The sequence below is a fragment of the Hemitrygon akajei genome, chromosome 17 (assembly GCF_048418815.1).
Source record: "Hemitrygon akajei chromosome 17, sHemAka1.3, whole genome shotgun sequence".
NCBI lineage: Eukaryota > Metazoa > Chordata > Chondrichthyes > Myliobatiformes > Dasyatidae > Hemitrygon > Hemitrygon akajei.
The window spans coordinates 54,154,439-54,175,788 of record NC_133140.1 but is presented as its reverse complement, the minus strand read 5'-3'; the positions used below and the strand labels follow the sequence as shown (position 1 = coordinate 54,175,788).

Genomic DNA, 21,350 nt, shown 5'->3' with positions numbered 1-21,350 from the left:
AAAATGACTTAAATGGGACATCCTGCTAAGGATGGAAAATCAGGCTATTTTGATGCAGGAAATCCAACTGTTATCAGTGCCTTTATAGAATTGTATTGATAAAACACAGCTATCATTCTTAAAGCATTTATCTCTGATATTGATACTATTTTGATGTATTCCTTATTTATATAAATAGAAAACAAAATTTACAAAATATTTTCATACCTTTTTATGAGAATCAATTTATGAGAAGCTACAAAAATCCTTACTTTCGTCATTTGGGTGTTGGTTCCAATGAATGCAACATCAGTTCCAATCACACAGTCTCAGTCAGTGACTGTGGCTATGAATTTTTATTTGGGATCTTCCCATTTGGCAACATCTCACAATTCACCTTCCACTGCTACCCAGAGATCATTACTACACTGAATTCAAAGTTAACACAGTACATTTTATTCTCCCCATCAGATAGCAGCAGGCAGAACAAGCATTGCAGCATATCTTCCGGTGGAGGGTGACACTGATCACACTCTGGTGATTTTGAAGGTATATTAACTTGAGAGCAGATATTAACATGTTGAACCACAAATGGAAAAAAAAATCCACTATCTCATTTCGCTGCTACTGATCTCACTCAACTTTTTAGTCATAGAGCACTGAGGTGGGAAGTTCCAGAGACTTTCCATCTTCCACAAGAAACCTATGCTTTCATTCTGCTACAGGCCACTGCACCTTCTATACATACCTGGCCACTATAAATCATAATTAAGGATGACTCTGAACCATGTGCAACTTCAGCACTTTTGTGCAGGGGCACACATTTAATGTCATACTGCATTACACTGGACTATCTGTATGCTGAAATATCAGCTGATGTGTGGGCTGCTCTGCACATATCCTGAGATTAAATCAAGATTTGCCTAGGTCTCCTGTAGGACACCTTGAGTACTTCTGGGCACAGAAGGCAATCACCAGAATATACAGTACCTTTTCAGAATAAGTAGCTGTAGGTACAGTCTTTGTGAGAAAGCAGGTTTATGCTATCAACAATCTAATTGGAGGATAGATTTCAGGGCTACTTTGTCAGCATGCAAATTCTGAACACGTGTACTTTTCTGGGTTTTCTGACTGATAGCTAATTGCTAGGGCACTAGGAAGTAATAGTAATGGGTTCAAAAATGCCTTCATCTTGATAGAGCATTGCCTGGTGAAGTTTAAGTTCTAGCATTTCCAAAAGCAGAAACATACAATAGTTGTGATACTGAGAAGGGATTGATAGTCGAGAGCAAGAAGATACACTAAGATGTATACAATTGCATTGGTAAAATGAAGGGTAATGGAATGCAAAGATGAGGATTTGGTATAAGATTACAGGCTTACTCAATGGTTTTCCTTTCATTGTTTGCCACAAATTCAGTAATGGCTGCCTCAATTATGGCAAGTAGAGTCTCTTCCATGGAAATCTTGCAGTTGTGTTCCAGACCTACTAATCAGCTACTGCTTGTGATTAGATCTCATCTGGCCCTGCTTAAGTATCAGTGTTTGGGTGATATGCCTGTAGTGTCTGCAGGCTGTGAGATGAATATAAACTTTACAGTAACATAAGCATTATGTACATGTAATTACATAGGTCCTGGCTGAAACTGGCAGTAGGAAAGAAAATTTTGGGTGGTACATGTCACTTGAAGACTTATAATAAAGCTTGAAGTCATAAACTTTTAACAGCACTACATCCATTAAAGAAGTCTTCAGTGGAAAGAGTTAAGGGGTTAAGCATTGACAAACATTGTTCAGAAATTGCAGTAAATATTAACTTCCATTTTTATCAATGAAAATTTTAAGATTCACATTCTACACTTGCTAATGTTGATAACAGTAAAATATTCAAACATGGTTGCAATTCCTCCCTTCACTGTAAGCTGAAAAGGAAATCTCAAACTTATTAAGAGCAAGGACCATATCTTTGCACAACAAAACTATAAAGTGTTATAAAGAAGTTTACCTCACATGTCAACATTTTGGACTAGGCTAGTTTGGTGGTTAAAGGAGATTATATAAAGAAATATGAAAATTGAGCAGGCAAATGAGATTAGGAACATTATTCATCCAAAATAAACATTAACGTGGGTTGATGAGACCTGAACATATGCCCTTTTACTGTGACGCTATATATCATTTTGGCACAAGTCAAAAACTTAGAGCACAGTATTGTTCCTTGACTGAAAGTAAAATTACATTTGAGGAAAGGCTAAAATGAAAAAAAAAAGGTTATCTATTACATCAAATGTGCCTTGCTTTTTTTTAAAAGACAAAAGTTTATTCCAACTTTCAACTGGTATACTGAATAAAATATAACAGAAGCCAAATATTACAAATAAGTTATTGTGTTACAAGACATTTCAATGAGACATACAATAATTACAAGAGTACTACAAGTCTATTTTAATTTACATAAAAACTTGATGATCCATACACATAAATAATCCAGAGGTTTTGGCACTAAGGCATGGAGCTCAATACATGGACTGAATTTAAACATACATTTCCACACTGGAAAAAACCACACACACACACTCCCACGTCAGCTTTTCTGAAAGCTGTGCTTTGGTGAACAATATGTTTTAGTGTTGTGATATTTGTGAAGAAAATTATATGTATCCAAAATAATTCTTCAATATCAAATAACTTCTATGTTACATTACTTATAAAGTTACAATATTCACCTTATATCAAAGTTTAACTTTTTACTGTACAATTACAGCTCATTAACAAAGGTATATTATTGACTAAGTGCTTTCAAAATACCTTAGAATATAGATGGGATATTTGATTAGGCTTTTCTTTAATATTTTCATGAATTGAATTTATTTAATATTGCCATTACTGAAAGTGCAAGCATGTAACAATAAAATATGAAATGTAGGCTCTGCTGTGAACAGGTCATTAAATAAAGCATGTAGGATCTGAAGGCTTCAGGTTAAATCTTCCAATGATGTCCTGTAAACCAAATTGGCACAAATCATGTTGGTGAGGAATGTTGATCCATATCACATTTGTGTAGGTTCACAGCTTCTCTCTACTAGTGATGCAGTGTACACATAGTTAATCCAATATATTATTGTCTACTTCATGATTCTGGATTCAGTGAACTTGTAAGATCACACAAACTAACTTAAATGTAGCATAAAGAAAATTCCTTCAAACATTGACATCCATCAATTACAGCTATCCTTTCACTGCCAATAACGATTTTAAAACAGACTATAACAATTAAAAAAAAAATACCCTCATCACAGAATGTCCCCCACCTTAGCATCAGACTTATTGTTGATGGTTGATTGTAAAGCAGGTTAATGTTGGCTTACAATGGACTTTGATTATTTTGTCTGGTGTAGAAACTGCAAGAATTTGAGACTCTACCACACTGAATGCAATTTTAATGAATAGGAAATTTTCTTCCATGTAAGTGCACTATAAAGCAGGAATTAATTTCACAAAATCTTAGTCCCATTTATATTTCAATTTAAAACAAATCAATGTTGATTTGAATTGCAAATAAGCATGCATGCACCCTTCCTTGTGATTCATTGAATTAGACATTTAACTGTTGATATTAATTTACACAGCTGACAGATTTAGGTAAAGGTAGGGTATTTTCAGAGTAGAGTAGGCTGAGCTGTACAAAATAGAAGCATACAAAATGATGACAGGCATAGGTAGGATGGTTAGAAACACATTTTTTCCGGATGGACAAACTGTCTGAACTTAGTTTTAGGAAAAGGTACTCCAGGGAGTGATTGAAATCTGGAAAATGTTGCCTGGATACAGGTACTCTAACAATATTTAAAAGCATTGAGAGGACCACTTGAACCACCATGACACAGAGGGCTATTGAACCAGCGCTGGTAAATGGGTTTACTTCATGGCTAGCATGGATCTGGTGGGCTGAAGGGCCTGTTTCTGTGCTATATGACACTGTGACTCACCTCTTAAAACAGCTTGAACAGGCAGTTATGAGCTGCCAAGTACCAGCAGTTGGTATGTTAGCAGCCTACTCAAGCAAATCTTTTCATTTATATTGATATTTCTTTCTAGTACCTTTCAAATACCAGCTAGCCCATTAAGACATCACATTGATTTTCCAACTATTGCTAAATTTTAGGAGATATATAAGGGTTACAGTGACTAAACTGTTCCCTTATACTTATTTGAATTATCATAAACTGAATTAATTCATTCCCAAGAGAGGGGCTTTTCATACAGGTACAGTATCTTGCACACTGGGAAATAGTCTTTATAAATTGTTTGTACTGTAAATAAATATAATACAACAAAAGAAGCTGTCCACAAAAATAAAGGTGCATTTTACTCAACCCATTTGTGCTTGATATATTTTCAGTGAGATCAATATCATTGGATTAACTTATTGAGTATTTGTAATACAGTATCTCCTCATTAACATCTGCTGATTTGTGTCTATCTTTGCTCCTTACCATCTGCTAGGCTCCTATCTTAGAGGACTTAATCTGACAAGTCTTCTACAGATGCAAACTGAACGAGTGGTGTTTCCCCATATTGAAGTTCACCATCCTGATTCGTCCCGAGAAATTCAGTTATGGAACTGCAAAGTGGCAAGAAGCAACTAATTTGAACTATGTCAAGGTTTGGTTTTGATAATTTAGTTAATTAAACCATAAAACCATAAACCAACCAGAAAAATTAATTAAAGCCATACAAAACCTTCAGAAGACCTTCAAGACTGTGTAAATAAATACAGTTCACACTGCAACAAACATTGTGCTTTGACAAATACAGCAGGAAATAGAAGTGCCACATTTGGCCAGTGGCAAATAGGGGTTGGTGGAAGTTAAGAAAGTAGTATTAATGATGCATGTAATTTTGTTATTGTGTAAAAGTTTTATAAATAAGTTGAGAACCATTTAAAAAAAAAGGCTTCTATGGTTTATTGACTTTATAAAATTGATTGGCAGAAGAACAAACTCCTGTCACTTTGGTTAATTGCAATTGAAAAGATTAGTTTTCAACAAGTGAGGGGTCATAATTTGCAGGAAAATGCAAGCAGTTCCATCTGAAACTCTCAATATTTCCCTGGAAAGTGACAGCAAAATTTTGGGACTTCATTGTTTGCATCTGTGTATGCAACCTTACTGACCCTTTTACCAGCTTCATTTCCATGTTGGAGGACTTGCATGGTATTCAATGGTGTTTGAGATCCCCCAAAAACTAAAGAGTAGAAGTAGGTTACCTGGCTCCTCAAACTTGCTATGTCATTTTATAACATCACAGATCTTAACCACAACATACATTGCCTTCTATTTGTGATAACCTTTCATCCCACTTATGTATCAAGTATCCACCTATCTCTGCCTTAGAAATATTCAAAGAATCAGTTTTCACCACCTTATCCAAGTCACTGGATATATTTAAAGTGTGGCTTGGTAGGTTCTTGATTAGTAAAGGCATCAAAAGTTATGGGGAGAAGGTAGAGAGCAGGTTTGAGAGGGATGACAAATCAGACATGATTGAACGGTGGAGCAGACTCAATGGGCCAAATGGTCTGCTCCTGATGGTTATTAACAAATGACAATAACAAATATAATTTTATTTTTAATGTTTTACTTCTGCCATTAATATGAGGGGAAGAAGCTGTTTTATCACTCTGGCTGAGAGCAATTCTATTTTCAGCTAGTGTGCAGGTTATTGGGTGATTTTTTTCCCACAATGGCAATCATGTCCAATTACTATACTGCTGTGAGTGACTGAGACTGATTTTATGCACATAATCTGTGTACAATAATGACCCACTTACTGCAGTTATTTCAACAGAAATAACTTTTATAGGGAGCAATTCATTTTATAACTTCCGTTTACTCTGCTCTCTAAAAACATTGCTTTGAATAAAATGTACAATTGTCTTTGTTGCAAGTCCAGATGTATGTCATGGCAAATACTTTACTGAAGATAGTATTTTGAATTGGCAATTTTAGCTTTAAGAGCTTTAACATTTTCTATGAAACCCCTAAAATCAGATGCTGAGTTTTTTTTAATTTGTTATATATATCTAACAAATGACTGCCAGAAAATTTATGATAAAATTTATGTATGTAACCAGCAAGGTAAAATAATGGTTAACTTTTGAGTTAACACTCTAGGTCTGTAAAAGCCTTATTTTTTCGTATTTCCAACAGCCACAGATCCAGAATGCTAATGTAAATACTTGGTAAATTTAAGGACAATACATGGTATCATAGGAGAGGTAACTTTCAAGAGTCTATTTGAAGAGAATCACATGCTGAATTCTTGCGCTTTTCAACTAACTGCTTGATTACTTCAAACTTTTAAAAGATTAGATTGAACAGCTGACTTTCAAGTGAACATTCAAACCGGCCTAAATAGGTTCCAATCATACTCCTTTACAGAATGTTAACTTATATGGTTATTATAACCCAAGCCTTGCTTTTACCCATTTTAAGCAATGGAAATTGGCACAAGCTCATATTTACTAAGTGACTCGCATACTTCCACAATCCATGGGGGAAAAGCAGTGGTTAATACTCAATGCTATGAAAAGATGAAAAGGCAGTCAAAGTTCAACACAAGAAATGTTGCATTTCGTTTTAAAAAAACAAAGTGATCCATGTTCAACACTTGGAGCAAGTTTCTCTGGCATGAGTAAATGCATTTGCCGCTAAGTATACAGTACAAATTTACCTTGCAATGGGCAAGGATGTTCTCGCTCAAACACAATCTTCACATTTTAAAGAGACACCAAATTCAAGTGAAAATGTTCGGCAAATCTCAACTCATCTGTTGAAAAACAAGTAGCATGATAAGAGCATGAATTGAAATGATTCATCGTCTGTTTTGCTGTTACTTTAATCCCAATATTTGCTGAAGCCAAAACTGTTTTCATATTTGTCATAAACCATATCTTTACACTGGCTATTATTGGGTCTACATCTTGATAATTATTAGGAATTTACATAGATTGTGAACATTTAATTTATTTTCATAAGATCTGCCCAAACCGAATATCTGAAATTTCAATGTTTTCAAAACTGAACAATATATTTCATAAATGAACAATTCAAAAGGTAAAACCATCAGAACATAATGATTATTCAATCACAGTAACTGCATGTAAAGAAAAACATAGCTTATAAATTAACAGCAAATTTTTCTTTTAACTGTTAAATGTAAATCCATCATAAATTTCAAGTTGTTATACTTGCAGTTCCAAATTTTAGGTGCATTCCTGTCTCAAATGGACTATTTCATTAGCCTTAAGTTGAATAACAGCTCTTAGGATTCAGTGCAATATTTCTTACAAAATGAAGGCTATCATTACTTTAAACAGTAAAATCAAACATTGCAACTTCTCACGGACTCATTACAAATCAAATGTTAATTTTCTTTATAATATTAATGGAAATTCCTTGTTGCCAGAAACTATTGTGACAACAGAAGCCTAGGACAAATTTCTGAGGAGGTAATGGTTCTATAAATATTAATCATTTTAAGATTACTTTTAACTTTTACTCATGATAAAAAACATACCAATATGCAGACCCTGAAACTCACTTTTAATATAGATCTCAATATTTTCAGTTTGAAGCACTTAAGCTTCATGAACGTAACCAAACATTAAATACTGCTCTGAACTAAATACAATAAGTTAGCAAATACCCATTCCTAAAACAGCTTCTTTTAAAATGTCATGTGTATTTTATGGCTGAACCAAAGATGATCTTTCAATCCCTTTGAAATAAGTCAGTATGGAATTTCAAAGGTAATTTGTCTGCAGTAAAATGTATTTGAGAGAAAAAACCAAGTAGATGAAAGCATGACTTCCATTTCAAAGATGTACAAAAACGATATTAAGAGACAAATTACACAGATGAAAATTTTATCCCGCCACCCTTCTATTCACAGTGAACTGTGAAGTCTATGAGCTGTATGCTGTAATCTGGTAGTAAAACCTGTATTGACTTAGACAAGAATAGTTCCCTGGGTAGACGTAAATAAGCAAATCTTTAAATAAAACCTTTATTCCATCTATATTTATATTGCTACTAACAAGGAGAAAGATTTCATCAACATCTCCCTCCCCTACTGTTGCTCTTAAAAGATCTGTTCAATGATACAATTATAAAATAGCACCATGACCAAAGTGCATTGTAAATACAACTTGACTGCCTTATAACAACTCACGCTTCGCTACAGCTAAAACTACATGCATAAATATTTAAAAAAAGTTAAATAAATACAGAAATACAATCTGTATCAAAAATGTCAGTATTAAGAACATGAGGTGGAGAAGTGGAGAGAAACTGAAACATTAAAATGATCCTTGAGTATTTTGCTTGTTTTCAGGTTATTAATAATTACTTGCACTACTTTTATGAGTGTGAAAACTGCAATGCTGACAACAGTTTAAAAATGACAAAAATCATTCTTTGAAATGTTAACGTTCACTTTCTGTTCACACTAAAACAAGCTTATTTTATGCCTTCATCTACAAAGAATAAAATGTAGATCTTCCAAGTTTTTTTAGTTCAATCTGCCCTATTCCGACTGAGAACAGTGGTCCTTGTTAAGGATGATGTTGATAATCTCGCCTTCGTGTTCCTTCATATGATCCATCAACAGCTCTTTACTGGTGGATTCAAATCCACAGATACAGCAACAGAACAGTAAGACACAGTACTCTGTGCCAGAACGAGTCTGACTTTCACTTTTCCCTGCTGAATTGTTCACATTTACATCTGAATTTAACTTCTGATATTTTTCAGGGCTCCTGGTTTCACCAGTTTCTGGAGCTGTCACAAGTTTATCAGAATTGATAGGAGGATGAATGGATGGTGGTGGTGATATTTCTTCAACTTCTTCATCTGAAAGTTTTCTTTGGGGCTCCTGAGACCTAAAACAGTTTAAGTATTTGTTACAAAAAACAGAGAGTAAATAAGTTTACTAAAATAGTACTTCGCCACACCAATTCACTCATAACTTTGTTCCACATTATTTGTACCAGAAATCGCGTGTCATGTCCATTTCTGAATATGACTGCCTTATGACACTGTGAGACTATCTAAACTATTAAATTTCTGAATAGTTAGGTAATGCTTTATTAGAGCTTTACTGTACCTACCCATAATTAAAAAGCTGAGATTATAAAGTTGAATTATAATCTAACCAACAAAAAAAATATGGCACATCCCTCAGAAATAATATCTTAGTTTTATAATCAAAATTGGCTCCTTGTACAAATATACTATAACCAAGCACTATGAAGATTTAAAATAATTACTGACCTATCAATCTCATGATATCAGGTTAAACGGAGGCAGGGAAACCATCTGCTGGTTACCATGTATCATTTCCCTTTGGCCGATGCATCAGTAATGTTCTATATCGAACACCACTTGGGGGAAGCATTGAGAGTGGCAAAGGCATAGAATATGGCAGGAGCAATCTCAGTACAAGCAGATCAGATCTAAGCCCTGCAGCCCTGCCACATCCAGTTAAAAAGGTGGACAGTAAAACAACTGACTGGAGAAGGAGGCTGCACAAATATCTCCATTCTCATTGAAGCTGCAGCCTGGTGCACCAGTGCAAAAGAGAAAGCTGAACAATCTCCGGTCAGAATTGCCAAGTGGTTGATCTATCTCAGCCTGCTCCAGTGGTCTCAAGGTCAATAGATGCCAATCTTCAGCCATGTGATATTAAGAAGCAGCCAAAGGTACTGCATTCAGCAGGGTTAATGGGCCCTGACAACATTCTGACAATAGTACTCAAGTATTTTGCCCCAGACCTTACTGTGCACTTGGTCAAGCTGATCCAGTACAGCTACATCATTAGCATCTACACGATAATATCCAGTTCACAACAAGCAGGACAAATCCAACATGGTCATATTACTTAATTGGTATACTCTTCAAAGGTTCAAAGTACATTTATTATCAAAGTGTGTATGCAGAATGCAACACTGAAATTTGTCTTCCCACAGACAGCCATGGAACAAAGAAAACAATGGACCCATTCAAAGAAAGTCCCAAGCGCCCTAATGCACAAATAAAGGAACAAATTTCTTTTCTTCGGTATTCACTAAGGAGAAGGATATTGAATTGTGTAAGGGAAACAAGTAGGGAAGTTATGGAAACTATGACGATTAAAGAGGAGGAAGTACTGGCACTTTTAAGGAATAGAAAAGTGGATAAATCTCCGGGTCCTGAAAGGATATTCCCTAGGACCTTGAGGGAGGTTAGTGTAGAAATAGCAGGGGCTCTGACAGAAATATTTCAAATGTCATTAGAAATGGGGATGGTGCTAGAGGATTGGCGTATTGCTCATGTGGTTCCGTTGTTTAAAAAGGGTTCTAAGAGTAAGCCTAGCAATTATAGGCCTGTCAGTTTGACGTCAGTGGTGGGTAAATTAATGGAAAATATTCTTAGAGATGGTATATATAATTATCTGGATAGACAGGGTCTGATTAGGAATAGTCAACATGGATTTGTGCGTGGAAGGTCATGTTTGACAAATCTTATTAAATTTTTTGAAGAAGTTACGAGGAAAGTTGACGAGGGTAAAGCAGTGGATGTTGTCTATATGGACTTCAGTAAGGCCTTTGACAAGGTTCTGAATGGAAGGTTAGGAAGGTTAGGAAGGTTCAATCGTTAGGTATTAATATTGAAGTAGTAAAATGGATTCAACAGTGGCTGGATGGGAGATGCCAGAGAGTAGTGGTGGATAACTGTTTGTCAGGTTGGAGGCCGGTGACTAGTGGTGTGCCTCAGGGATCTGTATTGGGTCCAATATCGTTTGTCATATACATTAATGATCTGGATGATGGGATGGTAAATTGGGTTAGTAAGTATGCAGATGATACTAAGGTAGGTGGCGTTGTGGATAATGAAATAGGTTTTCAAAGTTTGTAGATTTAGGCCAGTTAGAAGAGTGGGCTGAGCAATGGCAGATGGAGTTTAATGCTGATAAATGTGAGGTGTTCCATTTTGGTAGGAATAATCCAAATAGGACATACATGGTAAATGGTAGGGCATTGAAGAATGCAGTAGAACATAGTGATCTAGGAATAATGGTGCATAGTTCCCTGAAGGTGGAATCTCATGTGGATAGGGTGGTGAAGAAAGCTTTTTGTATGTTGGCCTTTATAAATCAGAGCATTGAGTATAGGAGTTTGGATGTAATGTTAAAATTGTACAAGGCATTGGTAAAGCCAAATTTGGAGTATTGTGTACAGTTCTGGTCACCGAATTATAGGAAAGATGTCAACAAAATAAAGAGTACAGAGAAGATTTACTAGAATGTTACCTGGGTTTCAGCACCTAAGTTACAGGGAAAGATTGAACATGTTAGGTCTTTATTCTTTGGAACATAGAAGGTTGGGGCGGGGGGGGGGGGGGGACTTGATAGAGATATTTAAAATTCTGAGGGGGATAGATTGAGTTGACGTGGTTAGGCTTTTTCCATTGAGAGTAGGGGAGATTCAAACAAGAGGACATGAGTTGAGACTTAGGAGGGCAAAAGTTTAAGGGTAACATGAGGGGGAATTTCTTTACTCAGAGAGTGGTAGCTGTGTGGAATGAGCTTCCAGCAGGTGGTAGAGGCAGGTTCGGTATTGTCATTTAAAGCAAAATTGGATAGGTATATAGACAGGAAAGGAATGAAGGGTACCCCGTGACCGGGTTACCAAACCAGCAGTGCGGGTCAGTGGGATTAGGTGAGAGTAAGCGTTCGGCATGGACTAGAAGGGCCGAGATGGCCTGTTTCCGTGCTGTAATTGTTTTATGGTTATAAATCATGTAAACGGTAAAAAAACGAGCAAAAGAGACCCCATCATACCACAGTCATTGAAACAGTCTAGGAATATTCAGTTTAGTTCTATTTAGCCCTGTGTTGTTTGTTGGCTGCAGGCTGCACAGCCAGTCTGTCCTGATCAAAACAGTAGTAAAAAGTGGGTAACCAGAAACACATATAACATGAACAGCAGAGTGCAATCGACAAACCGCATCAATTAAACCTTTCTCAAGAAACAAGACTCTGACATCATCCTCCAATTGGGGGGGGGGGGGATGGAAAAGTGGGGAAGGAGGAAGGAGAAGTTGGGGGGAGGGGGACTGATCAATGCAGGCAGCTTCGTCTGGGAACACCGTGTGTGTGTGTGAGAGGGACGGGGAGGGGGAGGAGGTGGAGGAGGGAGAGAAGAGAGAGAGAGAGAGAGAGAGAGAGAGAGAGAGAGAGAGAGAGAGAGAGAGAGAGAGAGAGAGAGAGAGAGAGAGAGAGAGAGAGAGAGACTGGTCAAGTGCACGCAGACAGTGCTGAACATGCATTCGTCTTCTGACTTCGTCCTTGTTGATTTCATTCTTGCTCTTCATGTTAATGGTGAGGTCGGCAAGAAATGGAGTCGATCATGGGCTCATGCCCGTCTCCAGGCTTCTTGGCCTCTAGGCTGCGCAATCTGCTTGAAACCTCACCAAACCTCCTCAGAGACAGCAAAGTGCCAGATTGCCCAATTGGCCTGAAAGGACACCACCAAAATGTCAATCACAGGTTCCAATTGCAGCTAAAAGCCTGGTAGCAGAATCATATTTGGAAGAAGAAACTACTTCTTTACTTCGTGAACCATCTGAAGGATGTCACCTTTGGTTGCACTGTTCACTGGCACCATCTTCTTCTTTCTTGATCATCAGAAAAGTGGTGAAGGCAAGGCATAATCGATAGTGCTATCAAGTGGCACTTGTTTTGCCATAACCTGATTCAAGAAGCTCAGTTTGGCTTCTGCCACAGTCACACTGCTCTGATCTCATTATACCCCCTAGTCCAAACATGAACAAAAGAGCCGAACTCAAGAGGCAAAAAGAGAGCATAAAGTCCTTGGAATAGCATTTGATTATATGGCATCAAGGAAAATTGGCTAATCTGAAGTCAATGATGATTAAGAAGAAGCACTCAACTAGTTGAAATCATACCCAGCACAAAAAATTGTTGCTGTGATAGAGGGACAATCATCATAGCCACAGAACACATCTGCAGAAGTTCCTCAGGATAGCATCGTAGGCCCAATCATCTTCAGCTGCTTCATAAATTACCTTCCTTCATCATAAAATCAGAAGTAGGGATGTCTGCTGATGACTGGACAAAGTTCAGTGCTACTTGTGGCTTCTCAGTTATTGAGGCAGTCTGCAACCAAATACAGTGAGACCTGGACAATATCCAGGCCTGGACTGAGGTAGCCAGTCCAAGGCAATGCTGATACCCAAGAAGACAAAATCCAGCAATCATCCTCTGAAATTCAATGGCATTACTGTCACTGAATCTACCACAATTACTATCCAAGGGATAGCAGTGACCAGAAACTGAACAGGTGTAGCTATATACAGTGGCATGCAAAAGTTTAATCACCCCTGGTCAAAATTTCTGTTACTATGAATAGCTAAGCGACTAAAAAATGACCTGATTTCAAAAAGGCATAGTTATCGGTGACACATTTCTTTAATAATTTAAGCAAGATTACCGGTACTTTTTTTATTTCTATCTTTCACAGTTTCAAAATAACAAAAAAGGAAAAGGGCCCGTTTGGGCACTCTGCATGGTCAGTACTTAGTAACACCCTCTTTGGCAAGTATCACAGCTTGTAAACGTTTTCTGTAGCCAGCGAAGAGTCTTTCAATTCTTGTTTGGGATATTTTCGCTCATTCTTCCTTGCAAAAGGCTTCTAGTTCTCTGAGATTCTTGTGCCGTCTTGCATGCACTGCTCTTTTGAGGTCTATCCATAGATTTTCGATGATGTTTTAGGTTGAGGGCGATGGCAAAAACTTCAGCTTGCACCTCTTGAGGTAGTCCATTGCGGATTTTGAGGTGTGTTTAGGATCATTATCTTGTTGTAGAAGCCATCCTCTTTTCATCTTCAGCTTTTTCTTTACAGATGGTGTGATGTTTGCTTCCAGAATTTGCTGGTATTTAATTGAATCATTCTTCCCTCTACTAGTGAAATGTTTGCCGTGCCACTGGCTGCAACACAAGCCCAAACCATGATCGATCCACCCCTGTGCTTAACAGTTGGAGAGGTGTTTTTTTCATGAAATTCTGCACCCTTTTTTCTCCAAACATACCTTTGCTCATTGCGGCCAAAAAGTTCTATTTTAACTTCATCAGTCCACAGGACTTGTTTCCAAAATGCGTCAGGCTTGTTTAGATGTTCCTTTGCAAACTTCTGACACGGAATTTTGTGGTGAGGACACAGGAAAGGTCTTCTTCTGATGACTCTTCCACGAAGGTCATATTTGTGCAGCTGTCGCAGCACAGTAGAACAGTGCACCACCACTCCAGAATCTGCTAAATCTTCCTGAAGGTCTTTTGTAGTAAAACAGGGGTTTTGATTTGCCTTTCTAGCAATCCTACGAGCAGTTCTCTTGGAAAGTTTTCTTGGTCTTCCAGACCTCAACTTGACCTCCACCATTCCTGTTAACTACCATTTCTTAATTACATTACAAACTGAGGAAACGGCGACCTGAAAACGCTTTGCTATCTTCTTATAGCCTTCTCCTGCTTTGTGGGCATCATTTATTTTAATTTTCAGAGTGCTAGGCAGCTGCTTAGAGGAACCCATGGCTGCTGATTGTTGGGACAAGGTTTGAGGAGTCAGGTTATTTATAAAGCTTTGAAATTTGCATCACCTGGCCTTTCCTAACGATGGCTGTGAACAAGCCATACCCCTAACAAGCTAATTAAGGTCTGAGACCTTGGTAAAAGTTGTCTGAGAGTTCAAATCTCTTGGGGTGCCCAAATTTTTGCATGGTGCTCCTCTCCTTTCTTTCATTCTAAGATAGTACAAAACAAAAATAATACTAATCTTGCTTAAAATGTTGAAAAGAATATTTCATCTTTAACTTTATGACTTCTGGAGATCAGTTCATCTTTTACTTGCTTAGCTATTTACAGTAACAGAAATTTTTACCAGAGATGCCCAAAATTTTGCATGCCACTGTATACAGTATGGCTACAAGACTACGTCAGAGGCTCAGAATCCCATGGTGAGTAACTCATCTCTTAACTCCCTCAAGTCTTTGCGTCATCTACAATCCTAAAGTTAGGAGTGTGATGGAATACCCTCTACTTGTCCAGTTGAGTGCAGCTTCAGTAACACACAAGACATAGTAGCCAGCTTGACAGACATCTCATCCACAGCCACTGAAACACCATAGAAATAGTATATACCATCTACAGGATACAAGGCAGTAACTCACTGACATTTCTTTGATACACCTTGCAAACCCAAGACTTCTACTAGGTAGATGGATGAGGGGAACACTGCCATCTGAAAGTTGCTCTCCAAGCATTCTGACTTTGAAATATATTTCCATTCTTTCACTGTCACTGGGTCAAAATTGTGGAATCTCCTCAATAATAGTATTGTGGGTATACCCCACATCAGGACTGCAGGGGTTCAAGGCAGCAGCTCTCCATCACCCTTAGAGAAGGGCAATTAACTGCTGGCTCAGCCTACAATGCCCACATCCCTTGAGTGAATAAAAATGATTCTCACCATAAAGTGTCCATGAGAAACTGAACTACCACATGCATTGTATCTCACCTGCTGCTTTGAGAAATAGCTTCATTAATGGCCTTATTCACTTGCTCATAGTTATAATTTTGGTCACTTGCATGTTTCCACATATGTGACTTCAATGAGGGTGGATGGCTACACTCATAGCCACAGAGAGAACACCTATGAAGACACAAAATCATACAAACCAGTTCACACTTTATTTTTATCTTGGTAAAAATTCTTAAAAATAGAGTTAAAACAACAACACATTTAATTATGAGATAAAACTCTGAATTACAATCTTGTTTAAAAATTAGGCAGGAGTGTAGAATCTACCTGCATTTCATAAGCACAAGAGATTCTGCAGATGCTAGAAATCTTGAGCAATGCACACAAAATTCTGGAGGAACTCAGCAAGTCAGGCAGCATCTATGGAGAAAGGCCAAGACCTTCATTTATTCCCCTCCACCGATGTTGCCTGACCTGCTGAGCTCCTCAGCAACTAGTTAAATTTCATGTTTTTGGGCAGGATGGACAGCTATTCATCAAAGACGCAAAAGCAATAATGAAAATGAAATAAGTGACGGGGGGGAGGAGGGGAGAGGGGTTTAAACTCATTCTGTAAGGTAACAATATTCTTTAGACTTGTATTGAAATGAAAAATCACAGAATAATATTAAGGCACTGGTTTAGATTAAATTTGAACTGTATGAAGTACACATAAAAAAGTACTTCAACCTTTTAGATCTATCCATGCCAATGGTAGTACTGTTTATTATTGCTCTGATTCTTTGCCTCAGTTCAAAAGCTGAAATGAGTATCAGCAGATTAGTATCATGAATGGATATCATCATTAAATCTGCAAACAGCTGAAATTTTGAGATAGATTCTGAATCCTGATACAAAAATAGGTGAAGAAATGATGCTAGGAATTTCCCCTCCCTCAACCTGTAGAGCAGGTCTGCTCCATGAGAAAACATATTAAAACAAAACTCTCGTGCTGTTACTAGGCTGCCTAAGTGAATGAATACATTTTAATTATATTCAATATAGTAAATTTAACTAACTTCTCATATAAACATACTTTCTCTTCATAGAGAAAATAACTAATTATTTCATTGTAATTCAATCACGAGCAACTACTAAACAGGTGGTCTGCCATTTACTTACTTGTACTGTTCCAGCAACTGAATGGTCTGCTGCTCCTGTGGATGACGCTTCATATGACACTTCAAACTGTTTATATTGGTTGTTGCAAAATCACAGCTGCTGCATCTGTAGATTGATGAAGGACTGAATGTAAGCAGGCATTTTTAAATTCGTAATGTAATTGTAATACTGACCCTCATTGTAATATTTTACAAACTAAAGAAATGAGATTTACTAAACCTCCATAACAGTTCTCTCAGGAATGTAATTAGTCTGTATAATGTATTGGGAGCACATATAATCTGCATTCATCAAGGTGAGGAAGTCAGAATTGAGGGAAAGATATTCCAATTTTTACAAGGCATAGGATCTCAATTAAACAAAATAATTTGAATTACTCATTACCTTCATGTTCTTAAGCATAATAAATAAATACTCCACTGAGGGGGATAGTGAGTGTGGAATGAGCTGCCAGAGCAAGTGGTGCATGTGAGCTAGATTTCAACATTTAATAGAAATTTGGATAGATATATGGATGATAGGGCACAGGTTGATGGAAGTAGGTAGTTTAAATGGTTTGGTGCAGACTAGATGAGTTGTATGGCCTGTACTTTTGTATGACTCTATACACAACTTTCAAAAAGTAAATGCTTGATAAGAATTCTTAATTTGTGCAGGAAAATATCTACTTATAACATTGTACATGTGATTATATTCTACTCCAGAGGAAAAACCTGAACAGTACTTCTAAACATTCTGTTAAATTGTGTTTCATGAAGAAAGGTTTACGATGAGTTTAGCCTGCTCAGATGGTAGGAGGCAAAGGCTTGCTTTTCAGTTGGAATCCTGTAATCATTGATGCACTGCAGGGATCCATGCTTGGTCCTTCACTGTTTCTCATTTATATTGATGAAGGATGTAGATGGCATGACTAGTAAGTTTACTGATGATACCAAAATTGGTTGTATAGTAGATGGTGAAGAAAGTTTAACAAGGTTACAATGGGACCTTGATCAACTTGGAAAGTGGGTAAGGGAATAACAGATGGAATTTAACAGTGTTAAGTGATGAATTTGTTAAGTTAAACCAAACTAGGATGTATACTGCGTAATTGAAAGTGAGGAATGTTACTGGAAGTGAGATATTGGGTATAAATATATAATTTGCTAAAAGCAGACAGAGCAATGAAGAAGGTATATGGTATGCTTGCCTTTATTGGAATTGGGCTATCATATTAATGGCACAAATTACTGATCAGTGTGCACTTGCAGTATCATGTGGAGTTATGGTTGCCACATTGCAGGAAAATGTGACTGAACTAGAAGGGGTGTAGAAAAGGTTTACAGAACCTTTCTAGACAACCATATGTTGCCTGGACCGGCAGGTTTGAGTTATAAGGCCAGATCAGATCAACTGGGACTGTTTTTGCTGGAGTGAAGAAGGATGTGGGGTGACATTATAGAGGTAGGTAAAATGACAACACTTAAAGGATATTTGAACAGGCAGATTGATAGGAAAGGCTCGGAAGGGTAAGGGCCAAATGTTGCCAAAAGTGATTAGTGAAGATAAGCATATTATCAGCATGGATAAGTTAGGCATGAAAGATTAGTTCTGTGCTGTATAACTCTCTGAATCAAAGGTCCTAATTTAAAAATGTTGACCTTATCTCCACAAATGCTCTCTGATCTGCTCAGTGTTTCCTTCAATTTTCGTTTTTAGCTCCCAATGTCTGTATGAGTTCCCTATTTCAGGATCTACATTCTTAACCTTCTCTTTATACTGCTTAATCCTTACCACAAACATTCCTAAAGGTCAATTTCTCTCTGAATCAATGTCTTTTTCGTCTAATTCATCTAAATATTTTTTCTGTCTGATCTTCATCGCATCCTTACTAAGATGTTTTCATTTTAGCACCCACCTCGTTAACTTAAATTGATTCTAGCTTAGATTCACACTTTATAAAATCTCTATAATATTCAGTGCTCCAAAAATCCACCCTCCGCTCTTCTAACAGCAGCAGCTCATTATTGCAAAGTTACCTCCATGCTCTACAGAACTGAAGGGTGGCAAATGTTGTGCCTTTATTTAAAAAGGATTGCAAAGAAAGACCCGAGAACTACAGAGCCATAAACCTAACATTTGTGGTAGTTAAGTTACTAGGGGAGATTCTGAAGGGCAAGATATACAAGCATTTGGAAAGATAGAGTTAGATTAGATTAATTTAGCTGGTTTTCTCACATGTACTCTGAAATTTACAGAGAAGTGACCACCACAGTCTGACAATGTGCTTGGGGCAGCCCACAAGTGTCACAATCCTTCTAGCATACCCACAATTTACTAACCCTAACTCATACGTCTTTGGAATTTGGGAGGAAACCCAAGCGACTACAGGGAGAACATGCACACTGCTTATAGTCAGCCGCGGGAAATTAACCCCAATCGCTGTCCGCTGGCGTTGTAAAGTGTTGTGCTAACTGTTATGCTGCCCATTTGGGATTATCAATGAAGATGGTAATCAGGATTTAATCAGCTGGGTAAATGGGCTGAAGGACGGTCAGTACAGTATATGGAATGAGCTACCAGATGATGAGATTGAAGCAGGTACAATAGCAACATTTCAAAAGGTATTTGTTCAGGTAAATGGTTGAGAGAGATATGGGCTAAATGCAGACAAATGAAAATCTTGCTCAGTACGGACCAGTTGAGCTGAGATGTTTTTGTGTTTTATGATTCCATGAGCATATGCAGCATCCATTGCTGTTTCAGAACAACTTTTTTGAATGTTAGGCAGCTAGAACTCCAAACTTTAGTTATATTTGAATAATCTCCCTCCTGATTCTTTTTTCAATTTGGAACTTGACAATATTTTATCCTCTTCTGTTGACATTTCAAAAAACTCTGACATTATACTAGGTGTTCAATTCAGCTTAAAAATAAGAGACAGGCAGAACCACTGATAAATTACTGCAATAGCAACAGGAGTCCAAACCTTAATACATTTCATGCACATGAATTGGAATTCCATTATAAAAGAAGTCCACGTAACTCTCAGTGGTTTTACTCAACCGATGGAAAAAATTGTGAAGAGCTTATCTGATCATTATCGTAAAAGGAAGTCATGTTAGGATTGTGCTGTAGACAACAATATGTAAAAGCAATCAAAGTAACATATTCATCCGTGGAAGGTAAATAACATAAACATCTGTGCTTGTATATCTTATCTCTCAGAATCTCCCCTAGTAACTTACCTACCACGGAAGTTAGGCTTAAGTAAGATAAAGAAGACAAAGAACAACAGCTGGTACAAAGTTGTTCTTAGTTTGTTCATTTTGTCCAGTATAAACTGCATCCATGTGCTGCAGTCAAACTGGTGTAAGAACATATTCAACTTTATGATAAATCAACAGTGACTAACATGTTGATCGGCATGCTGTGAGAATCAAGGGGCTGACAAACTTTTTAAACAGGCTATTAGATGAAGGAAATTAACTGCCTATTTCCTTCTCTGAATCCTTGTGATCACGCTCTGTCTACAAGACTTCCAAATCCTTAGGAATTGTCTATCACTGGTCTACCAGCAAATCTGCATTCAACATCAAAGTCTTTGGAAGTGTTAATGATCAAAATGTTGCCGAAGTGAAACCAGTCATCAGCTGATATTCCCAAAAAAGTACCTTGGTTTGATAAAGGTCAAAATATCAAAGAGGATGACATTCTCGAGAGGACAACAGTCTAATTCATGCAGGAATAAAGGGATACTATTTTCACAGATCAACAGCAAACAGAAAATAATTTAAGTAATTTATTTTTAAAGTATAGATGCTAGAAATCCAAAATGAAAACATAAGTGCTTGAAACTCAGTAGGACAAGTAGCATTTGTGGAAAGGGAAACAGAGCAAATGTTTCAGGTCTGGACACCCCATGAATAATAATCTTAATAATTCTATAAAGGAATTCTATGTTATGCTGCTCTGCAAATCCAGCCTTGCTTTATCCTATTTGGACAATGTCAGTTTGACCTCAGGGCATGACTACAAGGGATGAAAACCTACAGAGTAAATGATGGATGCAATTATCTGCAAATACCATTTTAAATTTAACATCCTTCATTCTGCATTGTCACATTGTGGGTAGATCTTTAACTCTTCCTCAACCAGTGACCAACACAGGCATCTCGCAGGAGCTCACTCTTTCCAACTGTAGCATTGGCCTAATTTTGTAGGGGAGTACTCAACCTGTTGTCATCAGCTGCTGCTGCCTATGCTGTTTAATGGAGCAGCTTGTTCCTCTGCAGGCTTCCCACTTCTCCAGCTGGAAACATTCCCACTGAGCCTGTCCAAGCTAAACAAGCATCGTAGCGCTAATTCAAATAAATGCAAAAATCGGTTATTTAAGACCATGAGATATAAGAGTAGACATAGGCCATTCAGCTCAACGAGTCTGCTCTACCATTACATCATAGCTGATTAATTACCCCTTTCAACTCCATTTTCCTGCTCCTTGTAACATCGAACATAGAAAATCTACAGCACAATACAGGCCCTTCAGTCCACGAAGTTGTGCCGAACAAGTCCCTACCGTAGAAATTACTAGGCTTACCTATAGCCCTCTATTTTACTAAGCTCCATGTAC

The 21,350-nt window shown here is 37.4% G+C and overlaps 1 protein-coding gene across 7 annotated transcripts in view; it reads right to left on the bottom strand.

Moving 5' to 3' along the window:
* Positions 1-6,861: 6,861 nt before the first annotated feature.
* The window catches only part of znf507 (zinc finger protein 507), a 55,922-nt gene continuing 41,433 nt past the window's right edge, over positions 6,862-21,350 (bottom strand). For all 7 annotated transcript variants that reach the window (XM_073070129.1, XM_073070132.1, XM_073070128.1 and 4 more), the window contains 3 exons: positions 16,739-16,843; positions 15,614-15,748; positions 6,862-8,923 (listed from right to left, as the gene is read on the bottom strand). In XM_073070129.1, coding sequence (XP_072926230.1) covers positions 8,569-8,923; positions 15,614-15,748; positions 16,739-16,843 — 595 coding nt within the window. In that variant the 3' untranslated portion in view covers positions 6,862-8,568. The remainder of the gene's footprint in view (positions 8,924-15,613; positions 15,749-16,738; positions 16,844-21,350) is intronic.